At 38.0% G+C, this 12626-nt stretch overlaps 1 protein-coding gene across 5 annotated transcripts in view; it reads left to right on the top strand.

Moving 5' to 3' along the window:
- LOC138735685 (protein-L-isoaspartate O-methyltransferase domain-containing protein 2-like) overlaps nucleotides 1-11366 on the top strand; it is a 28219-nt gene extending 16853 nt beyond the window's left edge. For all 5 annotated transcript variants that reach the window (XM_069883892.1, XM_069883891.1, XM_069883895.1 and 2 more), the window contains exons 4-6: nucleotides 1687-1858; nucleotides 5133-5256; nucleotides 10364-11366. In XM_069883892.1, the coding sequence (XP_069739993.1) occupies nucleotides 1687-1858; nucleotides 5133-5256; nucleotides 10364-10740 (673 nt within the window). In that variant the 3' untranslated portion in view covers nucleotides 10741-11366. The remainder of the gene's footprint in view (nucleotides 1-1686; nucleotides 1859-5132; nucleotides 5257-10363) is intronic.
- The last annotated feature ends 1260 nt before the right edge of the window (nucleotides 11367-12626 follow it).

Genomic DNA, 12626 nt, shown 5'->3' with positions numbered 1-12626 from the left:
AAGGATGAGAGGAGATGACACAATAGGGTGGACAACAAGCGCCTATTTCCCAGGGAGATAAGTGAAGGCGGGGTAGTTTAGGAGAGACATCAGGGGTACGTTTTTTTAAGCAAAGTGTTATTGGGGCCTTGAATGCCTTGCCAGGGATGGTGGTGGAGGCTAAAACATGAGGGGCATTAAGAGACTGTTGGGCAGACACATGAGTGGACGGTTACGGGGTAGGGAAGGTTTAGTATTTTTTAATAGGAATATATGGGTTGGCATAACATTGAGGGCCGACGGGCCTGTACTGTGCTGCAGTGTTCGATATTCTAATTTTTCACAAATTCATAATAACTAATCTACAACAAATTGTATTTAATGTTTGAAAATACATATTCTTGTCCAGGTTAGCAATCCATGCTTTTGTGCTGACTTGCTCGTGTAAATGATTGCAAATCGATTTTTTTTTTACACTTAACATGATTGTATATAAGCATAACATTTCTCAACACTTACAAATAGTAAAATTCTAATTAATCTGGGATCCAACTATTTGGAATCCCAATAGTCTGGGTTCGACTTTACTGCTCTGTATTGTGAACTGGGATCCAAAATGTAAGTGGGTTATTCAGCAAAAACTGGTATTCCAGATGGTGGAGTGGCTGTGGGAGTGCAAATATGGTAAGAATCTGGATCATCAGTTCAGATTTTTAGCTAAAGCTAGGGTCAGAAATGCTTGAATATTTGCTCCCTGTAAACTTATGGTATTCGCTAGAAAACTTGTATACTGCGGTGTAACATTTTTTTAAATTGTGAATTGTAAGCATGTTTGGGTATTAATAGGGAGTAACATTACAATAGTTTGAAAAATAAACTGTCAGTTCAGCACTACTTGGGTTCCAAGGGTAATGGATTATCTGAGTTTTGCAGTACTTTGTTTCATGGATAGATTTTTTCAGTGCTAGTAATTGCTATGATGTTTGCAAAATATAGTTCGCAAGTCATTCAGAGAGCAAGCAAACCTAATATTGATAGAAAGGTTATGCCTTTTTTTGTTAATTAAAGAATGTAACTCAGTGTTTACTTTTAAAGTTTTCGTAGTTTTGATCACTATCTAGCGACTGCTTTGAGGTGGCTCCTATTTTATAAATGCAGATTTAGTTTTGTGATTCTTTCATAATTGCATCTTGTTCCATCCTCCAGTCTTTCCCTAAATCTGTAATGCACTTGTCAATAGCTGCTCAAAATTTTTGTAACAGTGACAAAATCAATTTATGTACATACATTTTTACTCTTTGCATTTTCTACTATTAAAATATGACATTCCTATTTAAGTCTTGCATGGATGAACTTTTTAAATAAGATAGATTTGGGTATGTACACGTTAGAGCTCCATGCTTCTCACTGTTAATTTTGTCATTTCATTTTATTTCTTTTATCCACTCTATTTTGTTTTCACCTGCTCTTTCTCGGTTTATACAGCCTCCTGTGGACTCCTATATTCTTAGCTACCATCTTCTATGCTTGCAACATTATTATCCTTTTCATCATAGTTCATCTTTGCTTTTATTCAATTAACACATGCATAGAAAGCAAAGATTCCCACTCAGATTCCAGCAAACTATACTTGTGTTAATCCAAACAAAAATCCTCTATAATCAAGATGAACTTAAATATAGTAAAATCATTTTTTGTGTGATTTAGGTTTGAATTCTGTGAGCCTTCCTTCGTGGTGGGTAATTGCCTGGAGATTGCTGAAGATAGTCGTCAGTATGACAGAGTCTACTGCGGGGCAGGTGTTCAAAAAGATCACGAAGAGTACATGAGAAATCTCATCAAAGTTGGTGGAATCCTTGTGATGCCATTGGAAGAGAAGGTGAGTTTTTATTTCAATTAATTCAAAATAACCAATATGCCTTCAGGACTTGCCACATTTTTTTAAATTTCTTGTGGCTCCCATAAATTTGATCGCAGATATCTATATCTTTACTTCCTTGTATTTCTCTCACTCATTGTATTCTTTTAACTTTTTTTTGCCTTGTATCCCATCCTATTTCTACCCCACCAACCTTTGCATCTACACTCTTGTCCTTGCTATTCTGTTCTCTGATATTTCGACAGCTGGTTAAGTCTGTTCATTTCCTAAGTCATTTCCATCTGCCTCTCAACCACTTAAGGAAAGCAGACTTAAAAATGAATCTACCTAGTGCATAGTTCTTTCTTGACAACATCAGCTCAATGTAATCTACTAAATGACACGATGGAGCAGGTAGTGGAACTGCAGCCCCACAGCTCTAGAGACTAAGGTTTAATTAGGACCTTGGGGCTGATTTGTAGAGTTTGTTCGTGGTCCCTGTAGCCATGTGAATTTCCTAAAGGAATGAATTGGTACATTAATTAGCTACTGTAAATTGGCACTGATGTGTAGGTAGATGGTAGGATCTTAGGGGAAGTTAAAGAAATGTGGGGAGAATAAAATGGGATTCTAGATGGAGGAGGAAAAAATCTTCCTCTGATGCTCTCTATGCTTCTTACTCCTTTCCCTAAACCTATACCCTCTATGATATCTTTCCTATGGTGAACGGTTTCCTGGTATCTACATCCCATGCCTCTCAGAATTCTGTCTACCTCGATCAGGCAACCCATCTGCCTCCTCCCCCACATTCCCTCCCCTACTACCTCTGCACCTTGCTCTGGCAATTCAGCCCATGATGTTTTACCTTGTAATTAAAATGCTCCCATCAAAAATTTCCTATAAGTTGTTAACAAGAGCTTTACTAAGGCCTAACTAATGTTTTGTAAAGTTGTACCATAAAATCCATCTCCTTAGTGATCCCCGAACCAAACTGTCCCATCTTCATGATGGATGTTGAATCCTTTTTTACTTCCATCCTCCACACAGCAGGTCTAAAGCTTCTTCCTTGGCCAAAGACCGGACCAGTTACCCACTACCACCACCTTCCTCTGCCTGGCAGAACTTGTCCTCACTCTAAATAACTTCTCATTTAACTCCTCTCACTTCCTCCAAATTAAAGAAGTAGCTATGGGTAGCCACATGGGTCCTAGCTACGCCTGATTGTTATGTGGACTACTCAACTCTTCCTCCAGTATATCGACGACTACATCACGGCTACCTTATGCACCCGTGATGAGCTTGCCAAAGTCATCTGCTGCCTCATGCACCCAAGATGAGCTTGCCAACGTCATCCACTTCGCAGCCAACTTCCACCCTGATCTCAAACTCAACTGGTCCATCTCTGATAACACTTTCCCCTTCCTGGATCTCTGTCTCCATCTTGGGAGACCAGCTTTCCACTGACAAATACTACAAGCCCTCTAACTCCCACAACTACCTGGACTACACTTTCTCATATCCTGACCCCTGCAAGGGTTCCATCTCCTTCTCTCAATTTCTGTGTCTCCACTGCATCTGTTCCCAAGAGGAGGTTTTCCAGTCCAGATCTTCCGAAATGTCTGCCTTCTTCCACAAATGTGACTTCCATTCCATCACTATCAACTCAGCCCTTACCGGCATCTCTTCCATTTCCTGCTCATCTGCCCCCAAAACAAATATGGAATCTCCCTCATCCTCACCTACCACCCTACTAGCCTCCACATCCAACATATTATCTGCCAAAATTTCAGGGACAGTACAGGATCCCACTACCAGACACATTTTTCCTTCCCCTCTCAGCCTTTCGCAGGGACCACTTCCTCCATGATTCCCTCATACACTCATCCTTCCCCACCTATTTTCCAACCCCAACACCTTTGTGGTTGCAGGAGGTGGAACACTTGCACCCACACCTCCTCCCTCACCAAGGTCTGGGGCCCCAAGCAGGGCTTTCAAGTGAAGCAATACTTGACGTATATCCACAGGATTTGTTTACTGCATCCAGTTTTCTCTTTGTGGCATTCTCGACATCAAGGAGACTGGTCGCAGACTGGGAGATTGCTTCGCTGAGCACCTTCTCTCCGTCCACAACAGCAGCGACCTCCCAGTAGCCAACCATTTCAATTCTGAGTCACACTCCCAGACATGTCTGTCCTTGGCTTTATATACTATCCTTCCCTGACCACCTGCAGATTGGAGGAACATCACCTTATTTTCCATCTGGGCACTCTCCAGCCAGATGGCATTAACATTGACTTCTCTGTGTTCTGCTAAATGTTCGCCTTTTCCTTCCCATTCCTCTTTCCTGTCTTTCCAATTCTCCCTTCCCCATTATCTACCCAGCCATCCCTCCTCCTCCTCTGTCCCCCTCCCTTCTTTCTCCACCTATCATCTCCTGCCTTTCCTATCCCCCCCACCTTTTTGTTTGGACACCTGTTGGGATTCTCTCATACCTTGTTGAAGGGCTCAAGTCCGAAAAGTCGGTTATGTATTTTTATCATTGCTATGTAAAGGACATTGACCTACTGAGCTCCAGCATTTTGTGTTTTTACTATTACCATAATATCCTTCATGTGAATTGAATTCCTCAGCTAACAATGCCTTCTTCACCAACTTGTCTATTTGTGTTGCTACTTGGGGATCCTTGGACTTGTACATAGAGGTCCCTCAGTCCCTCAATATTTCCCTTAAGTCTATTACTAATTTGTTAGTAATTACTAGCCCTACCTTCATTTGTCTCGCCCTTGTTGATCCTTTGAAAGTATATAACTTCACAGTTATAATGAACAAGTTAATTCTACTATTCCTCTGCCCTGATCAAATGATCGGTATCAGCCTGTACTACTTCTGTAATTGGAACTTCTAGTTTCCCTCAGAGTGTCTTTCACACCTTATTTCCTATTAATTTTATTTTTACTAAACTGTCAACCACTCAGCTTCCCTTTCTGACCTTGAGATGTCTGTCTGAATTCCAGTCATATCGTCCTAATAGTTAGGAGACCTGTTTATTAAAAATAAAAGTATCTTAAATCTTGGGTTCTGATTAATTGACAGCACAAAAATCCAAAAGCGTAGAATTGTTGAAGGAAGTTCTCAGCTATGAAAAGTTTGTTATAATGAATTGCGTGAGGTGAACAGTATTCCTACATGTATAAATTTTACATTTTAATTTTTTGGGACTTGTTCCTTGATAATTTCTCCTCTTAAAGTTATTTTTAATTTCAACTTTAAATTATTTCTGGATTCTTTGTTGCAGCTAACTAAAATAATACGTACAGGATTGAATACTTGGGAAACAGAAAAGATTTTGGCAGTCTCCTTTGCTCCTTTAATCCTACCTTGTAGTGCAGAAGGTGGGAAAGTACGAACAGTGCAATTACGTAAGTTTTAGTTGCTGATTAGATTATCAATGGTCTTTTGTACTTGAAGGTTTTTATTTTCTTATAATTAAATTATTTAAATCCAGCTACTCATCTATATTTACATATCCCAGTGAGTGACTTGTGATGTCATAAATATTGCATCAATATGAAGTACAAATGGAATTTCATACCACTTTTTTACAGATTGCTCATATTTTGTACTTTTTTAGTATTTTAGTTGGCATGGTGGAAATCTTAGTCTAAATCATGCCATTGAAGTCTTCAAGATAGATAGATAGATAAAGGGTTTTGGTGTTCACAGGTAATTTAGTTTAAAGGTGGAATTGCATCTGGGCCCAAGCTGCATTAATTATGCAACGATGATCAGTTCCCCACACTACCATGTGGTCAATTGGATCAGCATGTTTGGTGATGACACAAAAATGAGTGGCATTGTGGACAGTGAGGAAGATTTTCAAAGCTTGCAGAGGGATCTGGACCAACTGGGAGAATGAGCCAAAAAATGACAGAGTTTAATGCAGACAAATGTGAGGTGTTGCATTTTGGAAGGGTAAACCAAGGTAGAAGATGCACAGTAAATGGTAGGGCACTGAGGAGTGTGGAGGAGCAAAGAGATCTGGGAATACATATTCATTGTTCCTTGAAGGTGGCATTGCAGGTGGACAGAATTGTAAAGAAAGCTTTTGGCATCTTAGCCTTTATTAATCAAAATATTGAATATAGGAGTTGTGATGTTATGTTGAAGTTGTTTAAGACATTGGTGAGGCCAAATTTGGAATATTGTGTGCAGTTCTGATTGCCAAACTATAGGAGGGATATCAATAAGATTGAGAGAGTGCAGAGAAGATTTTCGAGGATGTTGCCAGGTCTTCAGGAGTTGAGTTACAGGGAAAGATTAAACAGGCTAGGACTTTATTCTTTGGACCGAAGAAGACTGAGGGGAGATTTACAAGATTGAGAGATATAGACAGAGTGGATGCGAGCGAGTAGGCTTCTTCCACTTAGATTGGGGGAGATAAAAATGAGGGCTCAGCATTTTAAGCTGAAAGTAGAAAGGTTTAGGGGGAACATGAAGGAAAAGTTCTTCACTCAGAGTGGTGGGACTGCCATCTGATGTGGTGAATACTGGTTCAATCTTAGATAAATACATGGATGGGAGAGGTCTGGAGGGTTATGGAGTGGGAGCAGGTCAGTGGGACTAGCAAAATAGTGGTCAGTACAGTCTAAAGTGCCTGTTTTCTGTACTGTCGCATTCTATGGTACCCCATCCCACTGCACCAAAATTCCTTTTGTCTGGTCTGAAGCATCCTTGTTGTCTGTCCTTCCCTTTGTTGGTTCTTTGCATACCAAAGGACAGTGTGTCACATGAGATGTTCCCTGCCTGCTCTCATTTGGTACAAGAGTCTTTGTATTGGTTTAAGGGACTTTACTCATAGCAGTCACTGCATCACGGTACAAGTGACAATAAACTATTCAAAGTTTCCATGTGAAGTCCTGAGGATGCAGTAGAGATGGGGGCACAGTTGGGGTAAAAAGACAACACAGTGGGGTGGTGAGAGACAAAAGAGGAATGAAGGAAAGGGAAGATGGTGGGGGCAAGTTTTGCTCTTGACGTGACTAGTAATTGCTCTCACCACACTTGTACACCTTGCCTCTCCATGACCTATTTCTTGTGAAATCCTAAGCAAAACTTTCCTTGTGTAAACTTTAACATGAATAAAGCCGCGCTTTTTATTAGTGAGCCAAATGATTGACACTGGTGAGCAGAGTGTGGATGAGGGAAGAGTGTGCAATGGTTTTCCTGTGGGCAAAATTGACAATGAACTTATGATTCCTCTTTAATTGTGTGACAAACATTAATGTTTGAATGGTGTGATATTAAAGTATTAATATAGATGTTTCCTGCTATTTTTTAAATGGGCAAACAAACTTTTTTTGTATGTTAGTCTCTGAATTAGGATGATTGTGTTCAATTATGCTGGTTTGCCTTGTGCCTACATAGTTGGGAGCTACTTGGGATTTTCTTGCATTTGTGGTTATAGTGTATTAAATTTTACAATTTGAATAAATCTTCAGCAGCTTTTAACAATTAGAATTGACATTTAATGATTTCAGAAAAGAAATAGAATTGTTCATTGATGGTTGGCAAGTACACCTGTTAATTGATTAATTCTCTCAGGATTTTATTATTCCAAAATTGACTTTCAAATGCAGCACTTGCCTGTGAACATTGTTTTGGTTCACTTACCTTTGTAATCAGTGCGGTTATACATTCATGTAGGTTGACTGAATATGCTTGTGGTTAGTTGAAGTTTCTACTATAGCTCAAGATCATGGTGAGAATGATTACAGAAAAAAGAAGGAAACCTAAAATAAAAAGAAAATTCTCAAAATGCTCAATGGATCAGGGTGTATCTGTGGGAAGACAAATGGTTAAAGTTTAAAGTCAAAGCCTCTGTCAGAACTGGGTAATGAAAAGTATTGCACGCTTTTTCCGGATTTCAGTTGTAATACAATTAGAGTCATGGGTGGTCGCGTTAATTTTATAACCTACATTTTATAAGATAATTGAAAAGTAGGATTAGGTAGCTCATGAAGCTGCCATGAACATAATGGATCAAACTGCTTGTGGCCTTAAATTTGTTAGACCAATTTTTGTTTTAAAGAAATGGCTGCAGAGCAAAATCAATTTATTTGAATTTTTTTCAATTAGCATTTTATATGTGATTTTACATGCAGAAATAAAATTAATCTTTACAGATGTATTTGGTGTAAGAATGCTTACTTGAAGGCTTGATATTGTATACCAATTCTTTAGAATCGTACATGTAAGCACTGAAGGCACCATCAATTTCTTTAGAAAGAAAGAAGATGATGTGTTTTGACTATTTGTTACTAATTACTTGCTGTAAAGAGAAAAGGTTCTTTTTATATTATACAGAATTGTAAAATTGTACCAATATTTCTTTTCTGACTGCTTGGTTTTGTTCAGAAACAGTAACTTAGATTTATTTCATATTTTTAATGCAGAAAGCATTCCGTGGCCCTTATCACAGATTTAATTGAGGGATGAGAAACATAGTGAGGAAGAGTGGTCATGAAGTTGGTCAATGTCACTGGGGGGGCTATGAGGTATCTTAAGAGAAGAATATGATGCAGCTTAAGCAGGATTTTGTTTGGAATCTGGATGGTGCAGGAGACCAATTATGGGGCTGGTGAGAGTGAGGGAATGAGCTTTGAAGTGATTTGAGGAAGATCATTCTAAAAGCAAAGTATTGAGAGAGCAAGAAGCAGCAGTCCGAACAACACAGACCCAAGTGATGGGTGAATGGAATAGTAATCAAATCAGGGATTAATTTTTTTTTAAAACTTATCAAATTGTTGCTATCTAATCGGAGTGTAAAAGCATAAAAATGAAATTATTAAAAGCTGAAATAAAAAATTCAGAAATGTTCAAATGGTTAAGCAGCAGAGAGAAAATTAGTTATTGTTTCATGTTAATGACCTTTCATCAAAACTGATTTTGCATGTTAAATGTTGTGATAATAGTTTTTTTTATCAAGGTAGAATGATTTTGCGTGGCTAGCAGCTAGGGCTTGAAATGCACTGATGGGTAACGGTAGAGGAAGATTTAACTGTAGCATTTAAAAGGAGCTAAAATGTGTGTATGACAAAGAATTGGCGATAGTGAGAGAGTGGAACTTGTGGAATTGCTTTTGCTTGGAACCAGATAGGGCTTGTTGGGCTGAATGCCAATCTCCCCTGATATATTGGACAAGGCACAAAACAAGAAGGTAGTAAGATAGATTACCTGAAACATTTTTTCCAGCTGTGTTCTTGTCTTTTTTATATTCTGCTTAATTTTGATAACTGTACAGCACTTTAGTTTTTTAAAATTAAATGCTATAGATATGTTATTTCTGGAGTGGCTTGAAGATTATCGTACTTAGTCCCAATACCTTACCCTTTCCATCAATCTTATTTATTTCTAAATATTAATTTAAATATCTGTTTTAAAATGCTGATAGATTATATTTCAATCACTAGTAGAAAACTGTCCTTTGTTGGGACTGGGCCTATGTTGTATAAACATTTGATCCGGAAAATTGTTCATCTTTTAAAAAACTGCCCAGTAGCAGCAGCAAATAACTTGTGTCAATGTTTAAACAACAGCAAACAAAAAGGAAAGGCTTTTAAACATTAAAATAATCTTTAATTTTCAAAAAAAATGCTGGCCATGGCTGATCACTGAGACCTCCTCGCTGCTGATCATCAAGACCGACCAACTGCTGCCGCCGATCCCTGGGAAGGCTTCCCTGGCTGGTGGAACTGCCAAGTCTGTGGGGTCCCAACTCCAAATCCTCCCTTAAGCCTACAGCGCATGCATACTGGGGAGCCCGGTGTGCATGTGCAGTTGTCGGCCGAGGGGAGCATTTGACATCCGGAGCTCTGTTCAGCTGAGAAGGGAAGGGGAAGGTGGGGGGAGGCCACTGAGCTCGAGGTCCCGCTTCTGACCGCTTGCGACTGGGAGACAGCGATACACCATTGGAGTTGGAGAGAAAAGTCAATAGGGGAGGTAAAGAATAAATGGAAAGAGAGAGGGGAGGGAATTGCCTGAAATGAGGTCAATCGTTGTTCTAATTTCATGTCGAGTGAATTTTTCTCAACTTGTGAGGTCGGTTTGGCTCCGAGAAAAGATTTGGATAAATGAGGATTTCTGATTTGTTTTCGGATATCCTCATTTATCCAAAATTTTTAAATTTTATAATAATTACCAATGCTGAGGTAATCTATATAAAATTGCATTTGAAGTGAATAAACTATTCTCTTTTTTATTCTGTAAGCTATTGATAACCAAAAGTTGATCATTTTAATGGTTGTAATTTTAGGAAAAGTTTCTATGCGGACAATTTTTTAATGGTTTATAAACCAATTTGGGGTAATGTATATAACCATATAACATAACCATATAACAGTTTACAGCATGGAAACAGGCCATATTGTCCCTTCGAGTCCGCGCCGGTTCACTCGAACAACTATTTAAATTGTGAATTTTTTAAAAAAATGACAATTGTGAATTTTTTTTTAAAAATGGATTCCACAGCTTCGGTTAGTGTTGGAAGCCTCCAAGAATTAACTCGGATCTGCATTCGTCGGACTCTTAAAAATACCATAAATCAGGACAAGGCTAATAATGGAGTTCCTCTAAAAGTTCCATCCAGGTTTAAAAGAAGGCGGATCCGCAAGCGACGAATGGATACAATTGTCTTGGTTGAAAAACAGGTCTTTGCAAGTCGAATATCAAATCCTTTTGACAACAACAATAATGAGGACTTGGAGGATGTTCGGAGAGATGATGATGAAAAAGAGTACTGCGACTTGAAACCAGAGCCTCCATTATATCTGCTTCGAGAAAAGATCTTGAGTCTGCCTTTACCAGAGCCATTAAAGTTATACCTGCTGTACTACAGGGATAAATAAGTTTTGGAAATAACTACTGGTCATAACTGTAATATTGCACTTAAGTTAAAGTTCAAAGAAATTATAAGGGGACATGTACTGCAATGAAATAATTGAGCACTTTTACAGACTTGTTTTGATTAGCAATTTTCCTATTAAGTTTCATATTAAATTTGTTTCTCTCATTTTTTTAAAAAATATAGCATTATTCATGTAGAGAATTTGTAAAACTAAGCAATGCTTTGCTCTCTGTATATTTACTGCATCGTTTGTGGCAAGCAGTTCTTAAAAATACATACAAGATTGAAAAGAAACTGTCAATGGCTAACCCTTTAAAACTTTCTGGTGGCTTGTATCTTGTCTATTTAAATAAAATATTGTAATTTGTATTAACTTAGTTGAATACTGTTTAGCTCAGTAAATATGGTGATTTTGAGCACAGTTTCTGTGCTTTATATGCCAAAATTGTTTTTTTAAAAAGAAAAGTTGAGATGTAACTTCAGAATGTTTTTCATATTAGCTTAATTTAAAAATGTTACTACTGTAACAAATTCATATTTTTGCAGATTGCTTGGTAGATGAACTGATGTTATCAAATACTTGTTCAGTCATTTCTCTGCAATAAATAAATCAAAATTTTAAAAATGGTGCGAGTTAATCAAGGATTTTTCTATCTTAACACTTGCTCCTGAAAAGTTTAGATTTTCTGTTCAAATTGTAACTAATAGGCAATATTGAGCCTCCTTCCTTCAAGTCCAGGATCTTGTATTTGCTGGTTGGTCCTCTTTTGAAGAAGATTCTTACACCTCTTGCCTCTCTGTCAAATCAAGTGCACATCACCGTGCATCTGTGGTATTCATCTTGAGATGCAAATGTAATTTGGTCAGATATTTTCTGCATCGAAGCAGTTAAATACACAGGTTTGCTGTATGCCCATCTTGTTTCCTATTTAATTTTCATGGAAGTGGGGAGGAATTGTGGGTTGAGTTGACTTGGAATATATTTACCCACATGAAGGTGGACATAATATACTAATTATAGAAATGTGTTAAAGGGGATGTATATTCTATTATTTATGCCACAGCAACGTGAGTGCAGGAGACGCCTCTGTCTACTGACATAACTTAAGCAAAGCAGATAAAATCTGAAATTTTATTTTTTTTTTTTGCAGGAATAATTGATTGCATCCACTTTTTATCTGTTAAATAAGTTTTGGTTTTTTTGTGGCAACATAAAAGCAGTTGCTTGCATGATGAAGTGGCAAGCCTTTTAAGTGCACAACCCAACTGTCTTCTGAGTTGATATACAGAAGTGCTGGAGAAACTCGGCAGGTCCCACAGCATCCATAGCGGCAAAGATCTATAACCAACATTTCGGGCCTGAGCCCTTCGTCAAGGTGCCTGAATACAAAGGTGGGGGGAGGGAAAGAGCATGGGCCAAGAGGCCATTGGTGGATGTTGTAGTTAATACATAAAAGTTCTGGAGAAACAGCCTTCCAAGTGGACTTCTCCAATGGACAAAGGTTTCAATAAATTTATTAACTGGACTGATTTGCCAATTTGTTAATCCCTTGTGGAAGTTATGGAATAGTGAGCTTCTACTCCAGTTATAACATCCACAGGAGAACAAGCATGGGGATACTAAACCATGAATGCAATCATGGATAAATAATTAATGTTCCTCTTTTTGAATATTTTGTTTTTCCATTCATGTAATTAGTAAATGTACAATATAATAACTCTGAGTTGAAGAGAATTATGTTTGTATTAATGTTCCTTTTTTAAAAAAAGTGAAATATCTAGGGTTGTGCAGGTTGTTTTTACTGTTATTTATGAAATTAGGGGAGATGGTCAAAAGAATAGTTGAAGATTAATGGACATTGCCTGTTGTATCTCCCTTTTTGAATA

The sequence above is a fragment of the Narcine bancroftii genome, chromosome 6 (assembly GCF_036971445.1).
Source record: "Narcine bancroftii isolate sNarBan1 chromosome 6, sNarBan1.hap1, whole genome shotgun sequence".
Taxonomy (NCBI): domain Eukaryota; kingdom Metazoa; phylum Chordata; class Chondrichthyes; order Torpediniformes; family Narcinidae; genus Narcine; species Narcine bancroftii.
Note: the sequence above shows the minus strand (reverse complement) of the source record. Positions and strands in the feature narration are given on the sequence as shown.